The sequence below is a fragment of the Cajanus cajan genome, chromosome 7 (assembly GCF_000230855.2).
Source record: "Cajanus cajan strain Asha chromosome 7, NIPB_CcT2T_4, whole genome shotgun sequence".
In the NCBI taxonomy this organism is placed as follows: domain Eukaryota; kingdom Viridiplantae; phylum Streptophyta; class Magnoliopsida; order Fabales; family Fabaceae; genus Cajanus; species Cajanus cajan.
Window position 1 is genome coordinate 18,342,593 of NC_138523.1, and position 26,450 is coordinate 18,369,042.

General features: G+C 30.3%; 2 protein-coding genes and 1 long non-coding RNA gene across 5 annotated transcripts; all 3 read left to right on the plus strand.

Annotated features, from left to right (window-relative positions):
- Positions 1–4,174: 4,174 nt before the first annotated feature.
- On the plus strand, positions 4,175–9,397 carry LOC145949700 (uncharacterized). The gene is made up of 4 exons (XR_014428112.1): positions 4,175–6,090; positions 6,339–6,388; positions 7,231–7,296; positions 8,478–9,397. It is a non-coding gene; the product is annotated as an uncharacterized LOC145949700 (long non-coding RNA).
- A 69-nt stretch (positions 9,398–9,466) lies between these two features.
- LOC145949878 (uncharacterized) lies at positions 9,467–12,145 on the plus strand. The gene is made up of 3 exons (XM_083060780.1): positions 9,467–10,995; positions 11,109–11,330; positions 11,413–12,145. Exons 1-3 carry the CDS (start codon positions 9,467–9,469, stop codon positions 12,143–12,145), a joined length of 2,484 nt encoding a protein of 827 aa, XP_082916906.1.
- LOC109807988 (uncharacterized) lies at positions 10,545–15,939 on the plus strand. 3 transcript variants are annotated; one of them, XM_083059401.1, is made up of 14 exons: positions 10,551–11,330; positions 11,413–12,527; positions 12,613–12,848; positions 12,927–13,130; positions 13,224–13,316; positions 13,413–13,505; positions 13,586–14,014; positions 14,106–14,178; positions 14,691–14,746; positions 14,818–14,948; positions 15,056–15,152; positions 15,262–15,479; positions 15,588–15,677; positions 15,891–15,939. In XM_083059401.1, exons 2-12 carry the CDS (start codon positions 12,365–12,367, stop codon positions 15,337–15,339), a joined length of 1,653 nt encoding a protein of 550 aa, XP_082915527.1. In that variant the 5' UTR covers positions 10,551–11,330; positions 11,413–12,364; the 3' UTR covers positions 15,340–15,479; positions 15,588–15,677; positions 15,891–15,939. The 3 variants fall into 3 exon arrangements, with proteins under 3 accessions (XP_082915525.1, XP_082915527.1, XP_082915526.1); XM_083059399.1 differs by lacking the exon at positions 15,891–15,939 and adding an exon at positions 15,748–15,770 and having other exon boundaries at positions 10,545–11,330; positions 12,613–13,130; XM_083059400.1 differs by lacking the exon at positions 10,551–11,330 and having other exon boundaries at positions 11,411–12,527; positions 12,613–13,130.
- The last annotated feature ends 10,511 nt before the right edge of the window (positions 15,940–26,450 follow it).

The window sequence follows — 26,450 nt, forward strand, 5'->3', positions numbered from 1 at the left end:
AATATCTCACTCGGTTCCAGGTGCAGAAATAAAGGTTAGATAGCAGACACACACACAACAAACATAAGTCACATGTAAACAATACACATACACAATCAATATCACATATACACTCATTTATCATGTAATGATGTCATGGACTCGACTCATAAATGCATGCATGTGGCGTCATACGGAAGTTTCACATTTCTCATAACTTGTTACATCACTGGTGACCCTAAGGTACACCTTGTTAGCTTGTTACATCACTAGTGACCCTAAGGTACACCTTGTTAGCTTGTCACTGGTAACCCTAAGGTACACCTAGAATACATCATTTCATCACTGGTATGCAGCATAAGCAGCACACCTAGAGTTATATATGTATATGATGCATGTCATAAATTCACTATTTCATTGACTTAACTTATCACGAAATTTCATTTATTGTCTCATGTCATCATTTTTCATATTCTTATAGTCATAGCTTATCTTAATAGTCCATTCTCATGTCCCTTGTCATTTTTCATATTTCACATGATCATGTCATAATTATTCCTCGTAAGGTCCGCACAGGAATCGACAAAGCATTTTAGTTTATATTAAAAATAAAAAATTTATCTAATTTTAAAATAACCACATATTCATTTGTCACTTCCAACAAAGAACACAGTAGAGCAATCAGAAAATAAAACAGAACACATTCATGTTCCTAGAAACATACATCAGGCAAGGGATTGGGAGTCAATCCGACTACCCAACAATTATTCCCACACCCCCAAGCGAGGTTTCTCACTCCCCCACTTACCTCGATAAGCAGGAACTGAAACTAGAGCAGAACCTTGCTAATCTCCTCCTCTGGATTCCCTCTTTCTTTCTCTCTCTTTCTTTCTCTTTCTCTCTCTCTCTCTCTCTCTTTCTCTCTCTAAGTTTTTACCCTTGATAATTTATAATATATACATATAAAGGTTGTCAAATAGATTAGGTTAGCCTTACCCAACCTAACTTACACATGTCAAATTCTATTTTAGGCTACACTAACCTAGTTTATATTTTTGGATTTCCATTTTTTGGCCTAACCTTACTCATGTCGAGCCATCAAGCCATCAACTTTATATTTTTCTTATCATTTATTAAGTCTTGTACTCTTTTTTTATTATCTAGTTCTTCATTACCATTTTTCTCTTTCACCTTTTGGCATCACTACTAACTTATTATTTATGATAAAACATGATTCTTTGTTGAACAAACTTGAACAATTCATTAAATTATTGAATTCAATGTTGCTCAAGATCATTCTTACATTGGTCAAAACAATCCATTATCTTGTAAGATATGAAATTTATTGTCTATGATCTCATTTAGAGTGTATTTTGACTCTTCAACATAGCAATTAACTTCATGATTGTATGTGCAGGTTATTAGTTAAGTAAAAGACATGCCAGATAGAAATTAACATGAAAATGCATGAGTTTCAATGTCAATAGATAAAGAATCAAACAAATTAAAAGAAAGTTTTTCTCTAGAAGCACAAGTAAAAGTTTCTAGTGCAAAATAATTTTTTGAAACTGAAAATTCTTACAAACTTAAACAATTAATGAATTCTTGAATCCAATGTTGCTCAAGATCATTCTTACATTGTTCAAAAAAATCCATTATCTTGTAAGATATGAAATCTATTGTCTATGATCTCACTAGAGTGTATTTTGACTCTTCAACATAGCAATTAACTTCAAGATTGTATGTGTAGGTAATTAGTTAAGTAAAAGACATGCCAGATAGAAATTCACACGAAAATGCATGAGTTTCAATGTCAATAGATAAAGAATCAAACAAATTAAAAGAAAGTTTTTCTCTAGAAGGACAAGTGAAAATTTCTAGTGCAAAATAAATTTTTGAAACTGAAAAAGCCTAAAAACATTATGCCCATAAAAATACAAAAAAATAAATAAATAAGAAACGATGAAACAAACATAACATAAGTTTGGAAAGTGAAAATTAGATTATGAATAAGACTTTTTTTCTTAATGCCATGAAGATTGAATAACAAGGCTTGTGTTACTTCGAGTCTTTCTTACAAGAAAAACAATAATAACATAAGTCACTTGTCTCCAAGAAAGTACAATAAGATGTTCAAAACATAAAAATGGGTTCAAATAACAACTAAGCAATAAACTTGAGGTGGGAACTTTCAATTACTTATAGAATAAGGTCAATTATTAGTGGATGGAATTAGAGTTGCGAGTGAGAGCTCTAGTTGGAAATGACTAAAATATCAAACTTGTCATAACTAGGAATGTGCTCAAACTTGTTAGTCCTTAGGTTAGCAATGAAAACCCCATCAACATAAGAATGCAAATACACAATGTCCCTATCATAGGGATGAAATCCCCCTACACACTTGAAGAATTTAACATAAAACTTGGTGGGAGGTGTAACGACCCGACTGGCCACTACACTCACAACCACAACGCACCGGAAACACTAGACAGAATAGAACGAGTATATAAATATAGGATCTAGAATATAAATATATACAATGTCCCAATCCGACTAGAGTTAGGGTGTACAATACAAAAATACATCCAAAACCACTATATCAAGCGGCTGAAACAAACAAAACATCAAAAGGAGTCAGCTCAGCCTGCCAGCTACAGACTCACCACTAGTCACTACCTATCCCTGCTCTGCTCCTATACATAGTATGATCATCGCAGTCCAACCACATGGAAACAACAAAAGGGTAAGCTAGCATGAAAAGGAACAACATAAAGGAAGATTTAAGTAATATGAACAAAATACAACTATCAACACATCATCAACATACATTTCGTCGGTTTTACAGCATAATCATCAGCTTAACAAAATCAGCTTAAAATACCACAACATTTAGCAATAATAGCACACATCTCACATCATCAGCATACGACTCATCAGCCATACAACATAACAGCAATAAAACAAACAATGCGTCGTCACGCATATCAACTCGGAGATTTCCTACAACACCTCAGCCTTTCGGCCTACAACACCTCAGCTCTTCGGCCTACAACACCTCAGCCTTTCGGCCTACATCATCCAATATCAACACACAGTTCAACACAATTGTACAACTCAACATATCAACTTACACCAATATACAACTGGTACAACTCAGCAAATCAACTTACAACAATATACAACTTACCAACATACAACACATCTCAACATCTTGCAACACAGCTAATTATAGCTCAACATTATCAACAACATTATCTACTAATCATCACATCATATCCATCATTTTCAACTCAGCTCAACAATCTATAGTACAACAATATTTTAATTCAACATGAAAATCATCAACAATAGCTTAAAACAGCATGATCAACAACTTCACAACGTACAACATGTTCAACACATAATACGACCCAACCATCTTGTTTACAACTCATCTATCTTGTCAAATTACTCACCCAAACAACACCAATCAACCTAAGCACCTAAAACAACTCTCAACTTAATCAAATCACTAAATGTGAAATGGAAACCTTCACAGAAAATAGCGCATCATGAGTTATACTACTCCTACCATACTCATCCTTATCTCATATGACAGATAAGAAGATTTCCTACAACTCTCATGAAGACACTAAGTCCTAATTCCTTCATCTACCTTGTGAAAAATTCTAAAAACCGCAACAGCTATAAGCAATGCTGGCAGCTTGACCCCTCTTTACTAAAACAGTCATATCTGGAGTTCTAAAACTCCTTTTTTGGTGATTCCAGAGCCATTGGAAAGATAACATCCAATGCTACAACTTTCATGAAGACCTTAAGACCAAATTAGGTCATCAAGTCCCACCGCTGCAGCGCTCAATCCAGCGCTTTAGCTGCAACTCTCTGCCAGTTCAGCTTCCCCTTCCACAACTATGGCTGTAAATCGACGGCCATAGCTGCAAGTTTCTGCCATTCTAATTAATTTCCACAACTATGACTGCAAAACCACAGCCATGGCTGCAAGTCTCTGCCCTCACGTTTTTCCTTCCCACGGCTATGGCTGCGAATCCACGGCTATAGCTGTGGGTTCCTGCAAGTGCATTTTTCTTCCACGGCTATAGCTGTGATTCCACGACTATAGCTGTGGGTTTCTGAACTTTGAAAACTCCATGGATTTCACCTTCATTTTCACTCAAATCCTCCATGAACTTGCAATCCCATGAGACCCAAACCATGCTACAACTCAAATGTACCACTACCATCCACATGCAACCCAAAAACATCAAGAATCACACCATGCATGCACCAAAATTCAAGAGATCACCCATTTTTACCCAACACCTTCAAGAACACCACAAGGTTTCAGCTTGTCAACATGCAACCACCGATCATAGAAAAACCCCAAATTTTCACCCTTTTCCCCGAAACCCCGAAAATGAAATTTTCGTCAAAACAACCCATCAATCTCCAAGAATCAGACAATCTGTGAGTTTCTAACTCACTCAACAACAACCAGCACAAAATCCTAGCTTCCCTTACCTCGACACAAGAACTCCGAGCTCCGGGAAGAGAAGAACGGAAGAGAATGGAGAAGAAGCTTGAACGAGCGGAGAAGAACAAGCTTGAGAAATCAGCTCACGGAGAAGGAATCAACTCACACACCATTTGCACCTTCAGCCACCAAGAGAACAAAATCAGCAAAAAGAGTGAGAAAGGAGAAGTGAGTGAGAGTTAGGAAAAAAAAAGAAGTTGAGAGGGAGGAAGAGGGGGCAGCCACGGGTCTCACAGGAGGTTTGTGGAAAGATTGTTCATTGCCATGTTTGGTAAAACTTTTGTTGGAGTGGTGTCTTCTACTTGCCATATTAGGTCCCACACTCTAAATATAGGCAATCTTCAAAGTCTCGCCAAAGTACCTAGGAATCCAAAGTTCACTATATTCATAACATTAGCATATTCAAGATAATCAATGGTATAACGATCCACCAAAATTGGATCAACCACAAGAACACTTGTTGTGCTCATGAAAGACGTGTTTCTTTTATGTACCAAATCGAGCATTCATTGAGGGGCAAAAACAAATCCCTTTAAGTAGCTCGTATATATTATAAACCACTTACTAACTCTAAGAGGAAAACCTTTATTCTAAAATGACTCAATCTTCTTATAAAGGAATTCACAATCTCCACCGAAAAATGGTGAGTAGAATTTGAGGTTTCGAAAATGAATCCAACAACATACGCATGTGCTTCCTTATTTGTATTAGGAAAAGGAGTTATGTGGGTCCATTCCTTGTTGAGTGGATCATACACAAAGTAACCTCAATCTAATGAGTATATGTTGGTGCAACATAAAAATAAGTTGTTGGAATAGCCACACACGTTTCCCATTATGAGCATGTGATATGCGAACAAAAGATCCTTTTGGGTTTGGGTATTGAATTCAAAATTTGGAGGTGGAAAAGTGAGCATGAGTTGGTAGGGTGAAATGAAGGTGAAAATGGCCTTAAGAGAGTGTTGATGAGACACAAATTGTGTTGAAAAATAAGGAATTAAAATCAATTGCAACCAATGCTTACACACATACACACACTTGCATTAAACAGTGGATTTATATGAAAAGAATATTTCTCCCAACACATCATATGATAAATTGTTTATATCCACTACTACATATACCACATTTAGTAACATTTATGTGCCAACATGTAACAAAATGTTACTAATTTCTCTTAATTATATATTTTTGTAACATTTTTAACAATAAATGTTACCAATTAATTTGAATTATACTCTTTAGTAACATTTTTAATCATAAATGTTATTGTTTTGTTTAAATTATATATATATTTTTATTTTTTAACATTAATATTATTAATTTATCCAATATTTTAAACATTTTTAATAATAAACTTTACTATTATTTACTTAATTACTAATTTTAAATAATAATAATAATTAGTTTTTATTTAAATTTATTTTCTTATTTTTAAAAAAAACTTGCTTAAAACAGTGCAAGAGCACTTAAAATTGCTTTCGTAGAAACAGTGAAAAGAGCCCTTCCGCACCTCTGAGTGAATAGCAATGGCGTTTACATTCAAAAACCACAAAAATCACAAACATCCATTTCTCTGAGGTAAAATCCTTTTAACTATTTGAAGTATTGACCTAATTATTTTCATCTCTCATTCTCCTCTCTTATTCTTCAAAATCGGAAGTCACATACTCATATTGACCTAGTTATCGAAAGTAAGTTTTACGATTTTTAATTTTGAGTAACCAGGATCTTTTGATTCCCTCGTATTGTTCATTGAATTTAGGATGTGAACGAGATATCTTACTGGTTCAGCTTCCTTTTCCCTATTGTTTGAATTTTCTTTACAGTTTGCAGAAGGTTAAGGGAAACGACTACAATTGAAGCGGGTTATAAGCAGGTTATTTCTGGGCAAATGGATTTATTTATTTTATTAGTTTCGATTGAGTCAGTTATGTATTACAGAGATGGGTGGCTCTGTTGGAGATGAGTCATTTAACAAACTAGAGAAGGAGGGGTTGTTGTTGACAATCTAGATATAAACTGTTAGGTTGCTATTAATTTTCAACACACTTTCTAACCAAATTGTTAAGTTCATATCTATTTTTCCTTCCTCCATGAATTAATTGTTGAATTTATAAATGTGATTAGAGTATGTGTTTTTTTATTTTTTATTATTATTATGGAAAATTGCAGGTTTATATGACGAAATGCAAATTGTTCATTTTTTTTTCTCACTTAGCAACAATTAATTGATTATTGCAATTAGACGGGAAGAAGCCTTGTGATTGAACAGGGGGCAGTTGTTTGGATAAATAGCTTAATTGAAGTTTTTGTTTGATTAGAGTTTCGCTCCACATGTTTGGTTTAGCATTTATCAGTATTTGATCCGCGTCTAGTTATAGACATGAAAATGTCACTTGACCCTTGTATTTGATGTGCAAACAAACACAGGGTAAGTAAAAGAGCTTATGGGAGCTACTGTCAAAAGCTTAACTAAATACCTTCAATTTTTAACTTAAGTGCTTGTATGATAAGTCCAAACAAGATCTGCAGATGCTCTTCTGAGTGCCCCTGAATTGTATTGTTGTAATCTTATGTATCATGATGTATCCAAGATTTTGTGCCTGCCCAGTTTATTTCTTTCTTCATTGAAATAATGTGTATTAAACTGAAGAATGTGCTATAAGAATCTTTGAATTTAGTGGTCTTAACATCCCCAATAATCTATTTTGAAACCAGGAAAAACTATGACCATGGATCCAAACGAGGGGTTTTCCACCGTATGATATTAACCACACAGTGTAGGTATAGTTGCTTTCTTTATTCCCTCTTTCGGTCAAATAGTTAATTTCAGAGTGCAGCTACATATAGTTGCAATTGATGCCATCAATAATGGGCCCTGGGCTTGGAAGTTGAGTACAGGAAAAAAGAAAAACCCAATGAGCCATTTTTTGAAACCAGAGCATGTAGTATAATTAAACCAGAGCATGTATATGATAGAAACAAAGGGCCATTTTTTGATAAGCACACCTATGCCTATAGCCGAACTAGTGTTTGCTTAATGAGAAAAAACCATCACAGATCCCACACATTTCATGCATTATTCAGAGGTACACTAGTATCTCATTTGGATTTGCTTCCAAGGTACAATTTTTTCCTGTGAGAAGAGAAATAATCAATTTCTTATTACTTTTCTTATGCATTTATGGCATGTAATAAGTTGAATGAATCTTATTCATATGATGAATTTTACACCATTTTATTAGATTTACGCATCTTCAATTTTTTAAGAATTCCCTTTGTTCTAATATCTAATAATTATTGTATTGTACTATATTGGATTTTCTTATTTCTTTTAGGTATATTGATTTTTTCATGTGAGAATAATTATGGATAATAGTATGGTTGCATCATAGCTATGGCTTCCATGTGTTTATGATTTTATACATTATTAGATAAATATATTCAATTCAAAAAATTAATAAGTCATTTACCATCTGCTTCATTTAATTTAAACTATTTACAAAAAGGAAATATACTCTCTAAAGGTAACTCACGGATGGAAAACTTGAGATGGAGAAAAAGTATTCAGAAAATCACCATAACATCTCGTGTACCATACTACTAACTGTAGCACATTTTTCAGCCACGCACACTACCGCATTGTTGGTTCCTAATGTCAACCAGATTTTCTTTCTTTATCATTCAAGATTCTAGTTTCCTGTTGACTTCTCAATTTAATACCATTCATTTTATGTTCGTTTTTGTTAAAAGTTCCTATTTATTTATCATCTTAGGTGATTTTTTTTAATCACAATTCCACGTATATGAGTAATTCAATGTATTATTTGGTTTAGACTCATATTTTTCAGTTGATTAGTTGATCAAGAAAATCCAACATAGTGTTCTGATAGAAAAAAAAAGACTAATCCAACATAGTGGAAAGCCAATTTGTAGAAACTCTCTCATATTAACTTCTTGTGCAGGTACATTTTAGAAAATGACAGATTTTTGACTACTACTCTCACCTAGTGCATTTCTCTTAAAAGGTAAGTTCATTGTGATTTTCATAAGAGAAATAATCAATTTCTTATATCTTTTCCTGTATGATGAATTTTACACCATTTTATTAGATTCATACATCTTCAACTTTTTAAGAATTTTCATTTTCTAATAATTGTTGTATTGTACTATATTGAATTTTCTTATTTCTTTTAGGTATATTGATTTTTTCATGAGAGAATAATGATGGATAAGAGTTGGATACAACAACCTAGATCATCTAGTAGGTATTTGGATGGATTGAAAAATTTTCTAGACTTTGCATTTCAAAATGTTGCCCAAGGAGATCAAATTTTATGTCCTTGCAAGAATTGCAACAATTGTTCTTGGGGTAATCGAGAGGAAGTGCATGAGCATTTAGTTTGTGATGGATTTGATAGAAATTATAAGAAGTGGATTTTTCATGGAGAAAGTGGATCTTCAAAAAAATCATATGATAATGAATGTGAGAAATTTAGTATGCATGATGATTTAGATGACCTATTAGAGGAGACCTTTATGATGTCGACAGATTTAGGAGAAAATCAATTTGATGACATTATAGATGAAGATAATGAAGAGCTTGATAAAGAAACTACCAGGTTTTGCAAATTGGTAAATGATGCCCACCAAGAAGTATACCCTGGTTGTAAAAATTTTTTCAAGTTATCAATCATTGTTCGTCTACTTCATATTAAGAATCTTCATGGTTGGAGCAATGTGTCATTTAATATGTTGTTACAATTGCTAAGAGAGTTGCTCCCCGAAAACTCTTGCTTGCCATCAACATTCCAAGATTGCAAGTTTATCATTAAGGACTTAGGTTTTAGTTATGAAAAAAATCCATGCTTGTCCTAATGATTGTATCTTATTTCGAAAGGAGTATGAGAATGAAGATACATGCCCTAAGTGTCATTCTTCTAGGTATAAAAAAATGAAGGTTAACAATTCTAGAAGAAAAGTTCATCGTAAGGTAGCTTCATCTCTAATTCCAGCCAAAGTTTTGAGATACTTTCCTTTAGTACCAAGGATCAAGAAGCTATTTATGTCATCAAAAACTGCTAAATTAATGACATGGCTTGATGAAGGTCGGACCAAGGATGGAAAACTAAGGCATCCAGCAGATTCACTTGCTTGGAAAACCTTTGATTCTTTACATCCTAATTTTGCATCAGATCCTCGAAATGTTAGGCTTGGGTTAGCAAGTGATGGATTTAATGCATATAAGAATATTGGCAATCAACATAGTGTTTGGCCGGTAGTTCTAATGACATATAATTTAGCTCCGTGGGATTGTATGAAGCAACCTTACTTGATGTTGTCTTTACTTATTCCTGGTCCTTCTTCCCCTAAGAGTAGTATTGATGTCTATTTGGAACCTCTTATTGATGAGTTAAAAGAGTGTTGGGAAAACGGGTTTGAAACTTATGATGCATATAGTAAGCAATTATTTCAGGCTTATGTTGCACTGCTTTGGACAGTTAGTGACTTTCCTGCATATGCTATGTTATCAGGTTGGAGTACAAGTGGAAAATTGGCATGTCCTATATGTAACTACCACACATGCTCTAGGTACTTGAAGAATAGTAAAAAGATGTGTTATATGGGTCATCGAAGATTTTTAGACTCAAAACATAGGTGGAGAAAATATAAAAAGTGTTTTGATGGTACACAAGAATTGGGAGTAGCACCTATGCCATTAACAGGATCTAACATATTGGAAATATTAGGTGATAGAAAAAATGTGTTTGGAAATAATCAAAAGAGGAAAAGAGAAAAAGGTGATCCATGGAGCAAAAAAAGTATATTCTTTGAGTTGCCATATTGGGAGACTAATTTGCATCGTCACAATCTAGATGTGATGCATATAGAAAAAAATATATGTGAAAACTTGGTTGGAACATTACTAAATATAAAGGGTAAATCAAAGGATAATCTCCAAGCCCGCCTTGACTTAGTAGAGATGGGTATAAGAGAAGAAATTCATCCTAAAAACATAGGGCCAAATAAGGTATTTCTTCCTCCTGCACGATTTACAATTTCTTCAAAAGAAAAGGAGATATTTTGTGGTGTTTTAAAAGGAGTGAAGGTTCCAGAAAATTATGGTTCAAATATTTCTAGATGTGTTCAACTTGAACAACATGATATTTCTGGACTTAAAAGTCATGATTTTCATATATTGATGCAAGATTTGTTAAAGGTAGCAATAAGAAAAGTGTTACCAAAAGAGGTTGCAAAAGTTCTAATGAGGTTAAGCTCTTTCTTCAAAATTCTGTGTTCCAAAGTCATCATTGTTGAAGAGTTCAAATTATTGGATGCAGAGATTGCATTGATTCTGTGTGAATTGGAGAGGATTTTTCCTCCATCTTTTTTTGTTATAATGATTCATTTATCTGTGCATCTAGCATATGAAGCAAGAATTGCTGGACCTGTACATTATCGTTGGATGTATCCAATTGAAAGGTCATTCCCTTACTAAATAAATCTTATTTATTTATTTTCTCTAATTCTTCTAAATTATATCATTTTTTCTTAAGGTTTATTCATAAGTTAAAGACTTATGTGCGTAATAAAAGTCATCCAGAGGGTTCCATTGCAGAAGGGTATTTAGCAGATGAGTGTTTGACATTTTGTTCGAGGTACTTGAAAGATGATGTTTTAACAAAGTTCAACAAGTTGACAAGGAATTTAGATGGTCCAATAGGGGATGGCGTAATGATAAGTTTGGAACATCTTGAATGGGAGCAAGCTCATCGTTATGTACTCTTTAATTGTGAACTTACCAAACCATATGTCAAGTAAGAGAATAAACACAACTTTTTTTGCCTTCTATATGAGATATTTTAATATTTAATATATTTTTTTAATTGTTTTGTACAGAGAACATGAAGAATTTCTTTCTATTCATGGGAATCAAGTTTCATCAAGAAAATGGAATAAGACAAAAGATCAATATCTTAGTTTTCATGAATGGTTTGAAGATCATGTTAAGAATATGGTTGTTAGTGAAAAGGTTAAATGGTTGTCTAAAGGGCCTAATACTGTTGCTAGAAGATTTTCAGCTTATGTGATAAATGGTTATAAGTTTGTTATTGAAGGTTTTGAAAGAAAAACACAAAATTTTGGAGTTATGGTCACTTCATCTACTATTAAGTTTAAAAGCGCGAAAGATGAAAATCCAAAAGTAGAAAATGTTACCTACTATGGAGTTTTGAAGGAAATATTTGAGTTGGATTATTATGAGCATTCTAAGTTTGTGTTATTTAAATGTGATTGGTTTCAAAGTAAGCAAGATCATTTTGGGTTAGTACTTGTAAATTTTGGGAAGTTGATTTATGAAAATGACCCATTTGTATTTGCAACTCAAGTAAAGCAAGTATATTATACACAAGACCCAAGTGATAATTGGCATGTTGTCACTAACACCACCCCAAGAGATTTGTTTGATATATACAATGATTCAGAGAATGGTGATATGGAAAAATACTTGGAAGATCAATTAAGATGTCCAATGATTGATGAAGATGAAGATGAAGATGAAGATAAAGATGTCAATTGGTTTAGGGATGATGTACCTGGAACAACAATTGATACAACTGTTGTCGACCATTGAATAATAGATACTTGTGTTTTTTCATGTAAAATTGTGTTAAATTCCTTGTTTGATATTACTTATATATTATTTTTACATTTTTAAATGTGTTCCAGCATGATGGTAGGAAATAACATGTTAGTGAATGATATGCATACGTTGACTGACTTGAATTGTTTTTTGTCTCTCTAAATTGAAAGTGGCATAAGCTATTTTGCAGGTTCGTGGCCCAAGAACATTATGGTCTTGGAAAGTGGCTTCAATGGGTGGGAAGAACAAACACCCTTACTGCCCAAGAAGCCTAAAGTTTCATATCCAAGTGGCTCCATGGCTGAAATTCTTGATGAGTTGGAAGAAGTTGCATCAAGCCCTTGTCAAACTCCATTTGCACCCCAACATGATGGTTAGTTATTTCTTTTTTACCTTACTGTATAATAACATGTTATAATGAATGTACATTAATATATTAATTTTATACTTGATAATAGGTTCTACAAGCAAGAAGAAAAGAGGCCCAACCAAATGTCTTAAAACTCATGGTTTAGGATATGAAGATCGGTTGCCAATTAAACTTAATATTCTTGGTCAACCTATTGGTAGTCATCGAGCGACCTTGAGCACTTACTTGGGGACCTTAGCAAGGAATGCACACCTAGCTCCCCTGACATACACAACTTGGAAAGGACTACAAGAAAATTGGGATGATATGTGGAAATTAGTCAATGTATTGCTCTTAAACTCATTTTTATTTTTATTATTTTTTATGAGTAATCTAATTATTTTAATTAATGATATGATGCAGTCAAAATTTGATATTGAAGAACGTGCTAAAAAATGGGTTTTATGCACTATATGCTCAAGTTGGAGGAGTTATAAATGTCGATTGAAGACAAAGTATTTTGATCCAACTATGTCAGACAACTACAATTTCAAGAATCGACCACCAAGTGTTCCACTTGAGCAATGGAAAATTTTGGTAAAATTTTGGAAATCTGGCACAGCTAAGGTAATTTAAATATATCAATTTTTATTACATTATTATTTATACTTATTTTTCTTGGTGTTGTCTTCAATCATATAGTTTTTTTTTTCTTTTAAGAAACGTAGCACAATGAACAAAATGAGTAGAGGAAAATTTACCAGTATACACACTACAGGATCAAAATCTTTTGCAGAAATACGAGATGAAGAGGTAAGACTAATTGCATTACTAGTTTTGTATTAGTCTAATGGATGGTTTTATTTATTTCAAATAATGGTTTAATTAATCTTTTTCTTTATATTATAGACAATGAAAAATCCAGATGGAAGGGAGCCTTCTCGTGTAGAAATGTTTATCATGACACACAAGCCTAATAATGAGGAAACCAGTAAAATTATTGTATCATTTTAACCATCATCTCTATTTTCTTTATTTTTTTTCTTTTAATGGAAGATATAATGTTGACTTTTTATTTTCAGTCAGAGCTTAAGGAAGCAATCACTTCTCATCCAGAAACAGAAGAGCAAAGTTCAGCTCGAGATGATGCATTATCTCAAGTCTTGGGAAAAGATCGACATGGCTATGTGCGTACATATGGAAAAGGGGTTGTACCTTCTGACTTATGGGGATCTAAGTCTCATGTTGAAATCCAAAATGTAATTGATGAGGTTAAAAGAAATGCTCAAATTGAACTCAAAGGTATACAAGAAAAAATGCAAGAGGAAATGGAAGTAAAGTTAAAAGAGCAAGTGGAAGCCATGAAAGTAGAACTTCTAAGCAATTTTAAAGTTTTTTTGACTCAGCTACAAGAATGTTTTCCATCAATAGTGATTCCAGATTTGTGCCATGATCAAAATATAAAAGAGAAAGCTGTTGATACACGTTCTACTCATCATGCTTATATTAAGGTATATATATATTTATATATTTTATAATGTAGAATGATAAAATTGTCTGTAATAATTTTGAATTTAATCATTGTTTTCACTTTTTTGTTAGAAACAAAGTCATACAACTTCCAAGAGCAAATCAGGAAGAGATGAGAAAACTCACAAAAAGCAACACAATAATGGTAAGTAGAAAGAGCAACATAATACAGCTACCTCTTGTGTGGATTGACTTGGAATGATGTTGTTTGTATAATGAGATTAATGTAACAAATTTCTGCATTCAGAGGTTTATATAATTGAAATTTTACTCCTTTTGTCATGATCAAATTCAAATTTTACTTTTTAGATAATTGATTTATTTTACTTTTTTCTTATCTTGCTTAATTTAGAAATTTAAATTGTGGAAAATCTAGCTGAAGTAACAGAGATTTGACAGCTTCCTTTGTCATTCTCATTTTCCACTTTCCCTCTTTCATGCCACTTTGTATGTGGTATTATATTTATTTGCATCACATATTGCCAGAATGCTGCCCCCTCGCATTGTGTCACAACTATTTCTTTCATCCTTTTATCCTTGAAAACTTAATTTGTATTATATATTTTTTCTTTGTTTGGAATCTTTTTTAACGGACTGCTTCCAGAATTTCCTTTTTTTAATGTCATCCATCTTTTTATTTGTACTTTGAACATGCAGCATCATATCAGAATCCTCAAGGGGCACAGAACGAGAATGATCCAAATAATACAACTGTACGTACTTCTTTGCAATATAGAAACTACTATTCTTTGTGCTTGTTTGTGACCTGATTTTTTTACTGCAGATTTTTGTCGGCAATTTGGATCCTAATGTTACGGATGACCATTTGAGACAAGTTTTTGGACAGTATGGAGAGTTGGTTCACGTGAAGATTCCAGCTGGCAAAAGATGTGGATTTGTTCAATTTGCCGACAGGTAATTTAATCATTCAGATATTTGGTATTTATCTCGTGTTAAATTACTTCCTAGTCTATATGCAGTGTGCTCTGATTGTGCCCTGACTTTTCATGTTCATACATCAGGATCTGCGCAGAAGAGGCTCTGCGGGTTTTAAACGGCACACTTTTGGGTGGACAAAATGTTCGGCTTTCATGGGGCCGAAGCCCCTCAAACAAACAGGTAACTAAATTTTCTGATTTGTTTTGTAGTTATGATTTGCCTTAGCTTCAACCTGCAATGTGTAAATTGATTTTGATGGATGAATTTGGACTTTTTGGATGATTTTCAGGCCCAACCTGATCCAAACCAGTGGAATGGTAGCGGATATTATGGATACGCTCAAGGTTACGATAAAGGCTTTGGATGATACCTCTTGCTCCTTTTGTCATGATCAAATTCAAATTTTACTTTTTAGATAATTGATTTATTTTACTTTTTTTTTATCTTGCTTAATTTAGAAATTCAAATTGTGGAAAATCTAGCTGAAGTTGAGAAGTTAGTCAAAAGGTAAATGCATGCACCTCACTTGCTTAAGTCTTTAAATTGTTTATTTATATATTTTTTTTTGTTTGATTTTTTTTATAGTATGGTTCATATGCTGTTATTTTTATATAGCAAATCAAATGAAGAAAAGGCTAAAGAAGCTGCTGTTGAAAAAGATCCTAATACGTTGGAGTGTCCACTCAATGCGTTTTCCCTTTTCTTGTAATCTTCTTTCTTTAAAGTATTTTTCTATTTTTTTGATTGTTTTATTCAGTAATAATCTTTATTACAGGCAAAAATTTAAAAAAATTTACAATGAAGCAAATCTTGATTCCGAAAATGTTGAAAGGGTAAGTGAAAGTTATTAAATTGATATAATTACTTTTGATTTTATTTAGCCATAAACTAATTGATATTTATTTTTAAAAAATATAGGTTAATAAAATGGCTGTTAAAACATGGAAGTCCATGACAAATGAGGTAAGTCTAAGCCTTATTTTCATTTTAAAGTAATTTGTTATTGATTAAATCTCTTTTATGACAATTGAATCAGGAAAAAAAGACTTATTTTGATACAGCAGCTAAACTCAACGCAGAGGCTAAGAAATTGCAGCATATTGCATTAAATGAAAGGTTATTTTTATAATTTATTGTTTTATGATAATTTTTATTCACATAAATTATGATTTATGACATTTTTATTTTGATTTTGTTGATTCTAAATAGGTTGGCTCAGTCTAATCAAATAGGTATGTTGCTAACTTTTAATTTGTATCAGGTTTTTAACAATGAAGTGAGCTAGAATAAGAAATTGCATTAGTATACGTTATAAGAATTAACTACATTTGTTTTTCTTTTTTTATCTTGTTTATATGGGAATATGATGTAAATAGGTAAATGCACTCCACTTGGCACAAGTAGAACAATCAATGATTTTCAAGTAAAACAAATGGGGAAAAGAGAACATAAGCCCAAAGTTCATTTTGATATGACTAACTTGGATAAGTCAAAAAAGGGAAAAACTCACAAGAAACAACATAAGCAGAGTAAGTTGAAAGAGTTACATCTTGGTGGTTTCATTTTGTTATATTATTTTGACTTATGAAGAAACTTATTCTCTTTTATTTCATTCTTGTCTTTTTCTTTAGACATTCAAAATAAGGAAAATCTTGCTAAAACCATTCAGGTTAGTATCTTGTTCTAATTTTATTTAAATTTAAATTTACTACTTAAACTTGTGCTGAATATTTAAATTTAAAACTACTACTTAAACTTGTGCTAAATTTCCTCTTTTGATCACATGCTGATTTTTTAGTTGATCACATGCTGATTTTTTAGTTTTGTATTTGATTTTTTTTAAACAACTAGCTATAGAATAATAAATAAATAAATAAATAGCTTAATTTCCACACATAAAAAAAGAGAGAGAGAGAGAGAGAGTGAAAACTTAACATTATTTTGACTTACACTGTCCTTTGAAACAATTAAGTTTCAACAGTGCTGGATACTGTTCTAAGTGTACAAATCTTGTCTCTAGTAACCAAGTTGCAAACATTCACGTACCTAGCAACAAATAAAAATAAAAAATAAAATAAAATTACAAGATATAATTCTACCTTTATAGTGTATTTTATTATAATTAGGTACCGTCACTCGTACAAATGTTAAAATTAAGAATTATAGAAGTAAACATTAATCAGGATATTTAGGTGGCTATTTTTGCTTCTTTATGAAATTAGATCAAGGAACATAATTGCTTCCTTTATTTTGTTTATGTTGCAGGTTTTAGAGTGAATATGGTGGTGGTGGTGGCTGTGGCAATTTAGATCGTGTGTATATTGAAACATCATACTATTTGATATAGAAGTTACACAACTCAAAATGAGAATTCATAGAAAAATGCAACCGTAAAACTTAGATGATTTTAGTTTTATCTTTGACAGAAGAAATTACATGTTATTGCAAACTTGACAAATTAGTGTTGCCTTTTGAATGATATCATGATGGACAAAAAAGATTTAAATAAGAAGTTTATCTTTATTTTAATTCATTAAATGCATAACTTCATGCTTGCAAGTGTTACAATATAGTAAGTTTTCAATTCACTGTTTGAATTAATAAGGAAGTAATGGATTCAAAATTGTTATGATTTAGATGTTTAAAACAAATTTGTAACATTTGATAAATGTGGCAAAAGGTGTCAATTGACAACATTTATAAAATGTTACAAGTGATATGCTAAAATGTTACAAAAGATGTCAATTTGTAACATTTATAAAATGTTACAATTGGTATGTTAAAATGTTGCTAAAACCTTTTAGCAACATGGACTTTATACTACATTTGTAAAAATGTTGCTAATTATGATTGGTAACATTTTTCTTAATTTGGTAACATTTTTTAAATGTTGTTAAATGTGAAAGATGTTGTAGTGATCATTCAATAAAGAAGAGCGCTTCGAAAAAATGATGAATAGAATGAGATATTAGTCATGTGTAGTGATTCTATTGTTTTTTAACATAAACCAAATAGTACACTACTTAAAACTATATTGTTGACAAAGAAGACTAAATGGAGGAAGAGGTCGATTGTTTCCTTTTTTTTTTGCTTGCTCTTATCAATCCTCATATCTTAACACAATTTAATATACCTAAACATTTTATATTTTTCTATTATTTTTAATACTATCATAAATGATTTACGTCTTCTTTCAAATATTTTGAGACCATTCCCCATTTAAAGTTTTATCAATTAGGAAAAGACAAATTTTAATGAAGTAGAATGATATATATATATATATATATATATATATATATATATATATATAATATCACAAAAAAATGTAGGAATTTATATGTAGGAATTTATTACAATGTTATATTAGTATTTTATATACACTACAAGAAAAATGTAAATTTCTTATGGATATGGATTCGTCAGAAATTTCCGACAGAATTTTCTGACAGATATTTCTGTTGAAAATTTCTAACAAATTTATTTCTATCAGAAATTTCTGACAGAAATATAAATCCATCAGAAATGGAAAATTCTGTCAGAAATTTTTGATGAAAAAATAAATCCGTCGGAAATTTCTGACGAAAAATAAATCCATCGAAAATTTTCAACGGAAAATTTCTGACGGAACATTCCGTCAGAAATTTCTGACAGATTTATATTTCTGTCGGACATTTCTGATGGAAATATAAATCCGTCAGAAATTTCTTATTTTTAATTATTATTTTTAGTTCTTATTTTTAATTTCTTATTTTAATTTTTTATTTTTAATTTATTATTTTTAATTTCTTATATATATTTGTGGTATTAAAAATTTTATATATCTTTTAAAGGTATAAATATATATTATAATTATTTATTACAAGTTTTTTATATCTATGATTAGTATTAAAGATGAAAATAAATTAGGTCACACTATATTTTATTATAATTTAGTTAATTTGAACCTAACTTTCTTTAAAAATATATATCTTAAGTATGACTTATTTATCTATTATAGACATTTTTTAAATGTTTGGGTAAAACTACAATCATAAATACTTATTTTATAATAATTTAACACTATTAAAAATATAAAAATTAATATTTTAAATTTTATAAAAATAAAGTTTAATTTATTTATGTTATAAATATGTTTTTAATATCTAATATATATTTTTAGATGATAATTTATTTTAAAATATATCTTATAATAATAATTCTAAATGGAACATAAATCTTCTGATTTTTCTTATTTTGATTTTTTTAATCAATGTATACAATTTTACTATTTTGATTTTTTCAATCAATGTATACAATAAATAAAAAACACAAATATATGTGTATACATGTATATATATAATATAGGGGGTTATAATTATACCGATGTAACTTTTACTAAGTATTATACCGCTCAATAACTTTATATTAAATGTGAATTTTGTAAATCCAACCGTTAAATTGAAAGTTCATATCACTTTATACGTGTATATCAAATTTTGTTAAACTTGAACAACAAATGGAACGTAATCAAAGTGTTCATATTTTAGTGTATTTTGAAATGAATATATTACATCAATTTTGTTTTATAAAAATGAAGTATCAAATCATCTTGGATTAATATAAAGTTTTGTATATATAATCTATAAGAGATATGAACTTTCAATCTAACAGTTGGATTTACCAAATTCACATTTAATATAAAGTTATTGAGTCATGTAATACTTAGTAAAAGTCACATTTAATATATATATATATATATATATATATATATATATATATATATATATATATATATATATATGAGGGGGTTATAATTACAATGGTGTAAATTTTACTAAGTGTTACACCGCTCAATAACTTTATATTAAATGTGAATTTTGTAAATTCAACCGTTAAATTGAAAATCTTTTACTCTTAAATCATATATACAAAATGTTATATTAATTGAAGATGATTTCTTATAAAACAAAATTAAATTTGTCGGAAAATTTATATTTTCGATGAGAAAATTTTTGTAGAAAAAACTATATTATTGATAGAATATTTCAGACAAATTTATATTTGTCGAAAATGTAAGAACTGGTTTTAAATTTGATATGAAAATATTATAATATAATTAGATAAGATTTTAAGTTAGTATTTTCTTAATGATTGATAATTAAAAAATAAAACAAGGATAAATACATTTTTTAAATTTTATATGTTTGATTTAAGATAACTTACAAAATAACTCTTGGTAAAGTTATTCCGCTCAATAACTCATGGTGTTTGTTGAATTTCATCGATCCAATTAATTGTTAAATTAAAAGTTATTACATTTTACTAATAATTAATATAAAAAAATTAATTAGTTTTGGAATAAATTATTTGCTAATTAACAATATAATTGAAACATTAATTATTTTAAATTATTTAACTAAAATCTTATTGACAATTTACTATATGATCTTAATATTTTTGTATAGCTAATATCTGGTTTTAAATTTGATATGAGAATATTATATATAATTAGATAAGATTTTAAGTTAGTATTTTATTAAAAGTTAATAATTAGAAAAAAAAAAACAAGGATAAATACATTTTTTGAATTTTATATGTTTGATTTAAGGTAAATAAATATATTAAATTAATTAATAATTTATTTAAAATATTAAAATTTAATTTATAAGTATGTGATAAATAAATATTTATAATTTTATAAATTATATTATCATTATAAATTATAAAATTAAATAATTTAAATTATAATTTTAAATAGAAATAAGTATATGCTAATTATAAAAGTAAGTACATATAAATAAAGAATAATTAAATATATTATTATTATTATTATTATTATTCGTATTATAAAATTATTCTATATTATTATTATAGTACAAATATGAGATTGTATATTTGAGGATGACTTAAATGAATTAATTTGTACAAGTTATACTGACAACATACATATACATTTCGGTAGCTTACTTATCAGAACTTCACAGTTAAGCGTATTTAACCTGGAGTAGTACAAGGATGGGTGACCTTCGGGAAGTCTCCCAGAAATTGCACAAGTAAGGATAAAACACGCTAAACAGTGAAATATTGTGAAATAGAACTCTTGAGAAGCCAAATATGAGGGTTGTTACATTAATAAATTTATTAAAATTAAAAAAAATTATAATTTCCCACGGAAAATTCTGTCAGAAAATTATCAGAAATTTCTGACAGATTTTTTTGTCGGAATTTTCTGACGGATATTTCTGTCGGAAATATCCGACGGATTTTTCCGACGAAAAAATCCATCGGAAAAAATTATTTCTGACAGATTTTTTTTTACGCCACTTTTTCTGACGGATTGAAATTCGTCAGAAAAAGAAAAATCTGTCGAAAATTTACCTGTTTCCATTGGAAATTTCTATCGAAAATCAACATTTTTCTTGTAGTGATATCTACTAACTTTTTTACCCATATTTTGTCATTTATTTATAGATTATTGTCCGTTGGAAAAATAATAGAGACATTAATTAATATTGTGTTGATCCACTAAATTCTTGAATCAACTAGTGAAAGATTGCTTTAACTTAATTAGTGGTATTGAACTCAAGTTCTAGATATGTAACTTTTCTAAATATGTAATTATATTAAATACATGTGGTTTGTAAAAATAGAAAGGAAGAAAAAGTTCTTTTTAACAACTTATGTCTTTTAATTTACTATCTCATATTTTTATGTCAAAACTGAATTTAATTTGAAATATTTTCAATAATTAGAAATAAATGTATATCACAATTTATGTGTTGTAAATACAAATATAATTTATATATTAAAAATAATTTTTATTATATAAAAAATATTTATCTTATTATGAAGATAAATATTTGTTAACATATCTAACTAAGATTTATAATAAATTATATATAAATAAATTTTATATTTGAATATATAAATTATATTTAAAATTTATATAAATAAATATTTTAAAATATATAAATAATATTTTTAATTTATGATAAATAATTTATATTTGACACAAGATTATTTTTAATTATTATTAACTTATTTTGATATTATTAAAGTTTAATTTATAAATAAATATGACAAATAAAAATTAAAACTAATAAAAAATTAAAAAAAAAATCTTAAAAACTCTTTTATCATAAAAAAAATCCATGAAAATATTATTGATAAAAAAAAGTTCTAAAAAATATTATCATTTAATAAAGTTCATCATATTTAATATAGATTATTGCAATTTTTATGTTTGAGTTGTATAAAAAATTAGAACTTATAATAATAATAATTAATATTTTAACTTATCCAATACATAAAATAAAAGTTGTTGGCACTCATTAAAACTAATGATTTTCGAATCGGGTGGTAACTACGATGAATAAATTTATCATATTATCTATCGATGTACAAGTGAACAATATCTTATTTATTCATTTATTTTATTTGAAATGTTTAAAATTACTTAAAAATCATTTTTTAAGAAACTTGAGTTTCACTTCGATTGTAGCAAGCATTGTAGATGACAAGGTGGTGGTGATTGTCGATGACAGCAAACTTGACTCAAAAGTTGCAAATGATGAGATGGTGGTGGCTATTGTTGACGACAGGCTTGACGCAGGCGACACAAGGAGCCGAGTAGCAGGAGAGGGCGGCGACACGGGATTCTCGAGATAGGTGTGAACGATTTTGACGACGGAGTTTGACAAAGACGCTACCATAGGTGGGGCTATAGAGCTTGTAGGCGGCGACGATCTTGTCATCAGTTTTGAAGTCTTCATCATCGAAAGAGAAAGGGGGATGAAGCCCTTAAGGGTTGAAGGCGATGTTGTTGTTGGGACTGATGAAGTTGAAGAAGGAGATTGGAATTGACATAGTTAAAGAAAGAGGTTGGGGTTGACAAGGGATGACGATGTGGGTGTCAAAGAAGGAGATTAGAGTTGACGGTAGGAATAATGAGAAATTTTTTTTGGACAAAAGGATCATTTACCTTCAGGCAATAAAATTAATACATTAATAAAAAAAAATTATCATCAAATAAATTTAAACTATTTAATTTAATTATTCATATATCTAACATTATTTTTTACTTTTTCATCAATGAACCATATGAAAAACATACTTTATTTTATTGATCCATCTATAAACCATATAATATATTGGTCCATGATAGAACTTGTCATCAAATTGATGACACTAGTGCAAAAAAAGGCTACTACGTCACCTCATTTACGTCAGAAACTGGAACACCCAACGTTGTAAAAATGCGGTGGCAGTTCCGTAAATACAGAGGGGAAAATGTCGAACAGAGGGGGGTCCGACGTAAATTAACCTATGATGGTGTTCGAGTCAGCACTAAAGGGTGTTGTGCTGCTCCAGATCCCTCAACGGAACAGACTCACACTGATGTACCAAACCAGTGTGAGTTATATGTTGAGGATGACCCCCCACGGTTAGTGGCTATTGGCCGAGTATTTGAGGGTGGCTCAACCATCCATGGTGTCCCTCTACAGCCAGACTGGACACGGGTTGTGGTTGACCAAGTTCAAGATGCTGCTGCTCTAGTGCCTTTGCCCAATATAGAGGTTCAACTAGTGGGGCAGGCAACCGGCACATTCTTAGCTTGGCCAAAAGCGTTTGGTCATGCCGCTTTCAGCACGAGCAAAGGTAATACTATTATTACTCTTTTATATTCTTATTAATTCTATTATTGTTTAACTAATTTTGATTATTTCTTTAGGATTTTATCAATCGTGGTAAGGAGGTCATGCGAGAACCTCATGTTAATCATGCTAATTAATATCGCAGAAGCTGAGGATGATCCCATATCTAGGCTTCTATCCATATTACCACGATTAAAGGAGAAACCAATTCAATTGCAATGCGACATTAGAGTTTTTGGAGTTGATAGCTCTGATGTTCCACTATACACATAGTTTTAAAAACTGGACCGGTCATCGAACCGGTTAAGGTACTGAGTCAGTGGGTCAAAGGTTGAACAGGTGGGTCACTGATTGAACCGCATGACTCGATTTTTATTTATTTTTATTAAAAAATATTCATATTAAATATATTTTATACTTATAAATTTTAATAAATTTATATCTTATTTTAAATTTTAATTTTTCTATATTATTTAAAATTATTTTTATTTTTATTTTGTAAAAAAATACATAAAAAAAATTACATGTTAAACAGTATATTAATACAAATTAAAAATATAAACAATATGTACATATATAATATGCTTGCAATTAATATCACAAAATAATATATGTAATATTTACATAGATATTGCATTATTAAATATATAATTTAAAATTAATAATATACTATAAAAGTTATTTAAGTTGTATATATTGCAAACAAATATATTAGAACAAGTAATCATTGTTATATTTAATAAGACTCCTTGCTTTTTCATTAAGAGATTCAATTTTCATTATTATTTTTGTGATTTATGGTCCCTTAAAAAAATTTTAAAAAAAATATTTAAAAAAAGTGGTTGAACCGGTTTGACCCACCGGTTCACCGGTTGAACCGGAAAATTGACCGGTTCAATCCGGTTTGAAACGGGTCGATTGCATAACCGATCCAACTTCAGATTCGGACCGGCTGGACCACCGGTTCCCGGTCCAACCGGTCCGACCGGCCGGGTCGGTCCGGGTTTTAAAACAGTGACTATACATATTCCTGCCTGATGCATTAGAGATTGTTGGGGGAAACTCCATGTTAAATATATCTATCATACAGTTGTGGGCCATGTAAGTCATATTTTCTTTTATGAGTCTAAATTTACAATAATTACATTTAACTTATAATAATTATTTGTGTTAGGTACATGGACAAATTGAGTGTGGAGCAAGCACAAGCAGAAGTATATGGATTTATTGAGCCTCAATCCATCCAAAAATCAGGAAACACTCAGGTCCATATCCAGCAATATATGCAAACATGGATGAGTGACTCACGAGAGATATATACATGGCTCCATACATTGACGGGTTAGTTTTTTAATTGATTTTTTAATCATGGTAATTTTATACCTAATTTGTTTGTCATACAATGTAGGTCTCATTGGCAGTTAATGGTAATCATTCCTAAGGAATACATTGTGGTGTGGTTTTGTTCACTCTACATCGAAAACCAAGCCACGAAATTAAATGTCATTTACAAGGGTAACTAAAATTTTTCATTATCTTTTAAAACTGTAATTATATATATTGGCTAACATCGGTTTTTATTTCAATTAATTAGAATCGTGTCTGGAGCTAATATTTTAAGTGGAAGAAGCAGATCATCAAAGACATTGCACTTCATATACCCTAAGGTTAGCAAATTAATTAATACAACCAATAATATTTAAATTTATTGACTTTGGAAATAATAGTTATTTGTTTCTCATTTTAGTGTAATAAGCAACAAGACTCGTTTGAATGTGGCTACTACATCATGTATTGGATGAGAGCCATAGTTTCTGCGGGTATTACTGATTCTTGGGCGTAGGTAATTCATATCAAAATTTATTTAAATATATTTACCTTTACGATAATTAACATTGTATATTAATGACACTTAAATTAATGTTTCAGGTCTTTCAAGATCCATCTCCATTGCCCGAAGATGAGATGATCAAGATAAGAGAACAATGGGCAACTTTTTTTCTTCAAAGTATATAATAGTTAGATTTCTAAGTTTAGTTAGCTAGATATTATGTTTATAGTTTGATAGCATTGACAAACATATGTTTTATAACTTTTTTAGGATAATAGGATTTACATTATCATAATTTATGTTTTTTAAGATTTATATATTATTTTCTTTTTGTCATTCAATTTTGAAATATAATTTGAATTTCTATTCTGGACTGCCTGGTTTAGGTTTGATATTCTGGACTATATATATATGCAGGTGTTGGGTATATCAAAAAATAATAAACGTTTTTAAAAAAAACGCCAGAATTTACGTCGGACAAGACCATGTCTGACGTAAATTTACGTCGGGCCTAGCATTGGCCGACGTAAATTTACGTCGGACATGGTCTTGTCCGACATAAATTCTGGCATGTTTTTAGGCTCCTTTTTACATCGGGTTAGGTAAATCTCCGACGTAAATTTATGTCGTCTTTGACAGGCGATGTAAATTTACGTCTCTCGTATTAACGTCAGATGCTTTTTCGACATAAAAGGCTTCAAATACCCGACGTAAAAGGGGTTTTTTGTACTAGTGTGATGATAGAAATGATAATAAGAAAAATCAGTGATAATGGCTCACGCTACCAACTTAACCCCGTGGATCATGGCAAGAAGAGTCTACAAGGCCCAAGGCCAATAAAAAAATAAGAAAAAAATAAACAAGATTAGTTCATGATCTTAATTAACCAACATGGACTCATAAAGTGAGTTAACCCAACTTGTGGTCAGCTTAGCCTACTCTATGACCTACCTAAACCATATACAGTACTAATATCACATTGGACCTTCATTAACTTTTACGATAAAGTTATAG

Bases quoted from the DNA above. Each gene is read 5' to 3' on its own strand.
- LOC145949878 (XM_083060780.1), top strand. From the start codon at position 9,467: ATGAAGGTTAACAATTCTAGAAGAAAAGTTCATCGTAAGGTAGCTTCA. The intron at 10,996-11,108 runs GTCATTCCCTTA...GCGTAATAAAAG, and splicing joins TGGATGTATCCAATTGAAAG to TCATCCAGAGGGTTCCATTG. The intron at 11,331-11,412 runs GTAAGAGAATAA...TGTTTTGTACAG, and splicing joins CTTACCAAACCATATGTCAA to AGAACATGAAGAATTTCTTT.
- LOC109807988 (XM_083059399.1), top strand. From the start codon at position 12,365: ATGGTCTTGGAAAGTGGCTTCAATGGGTGGGAAGAACAAACACCCTTA. The intron at 14,179-14,690 runs GTAAGTAGAAAG...TTGAACATGCAG, and splicing joins CAAAAAGCAACACAATAATG to CATCATATCAGAATCCTCAA. The intron at 15,153-15,261 runs GTAACTAAATTT...GATGATTTTCAG, and splicing joins GAAGCCCCTCAAACAAACAG to GCCCAACCTGATCCAAACCA.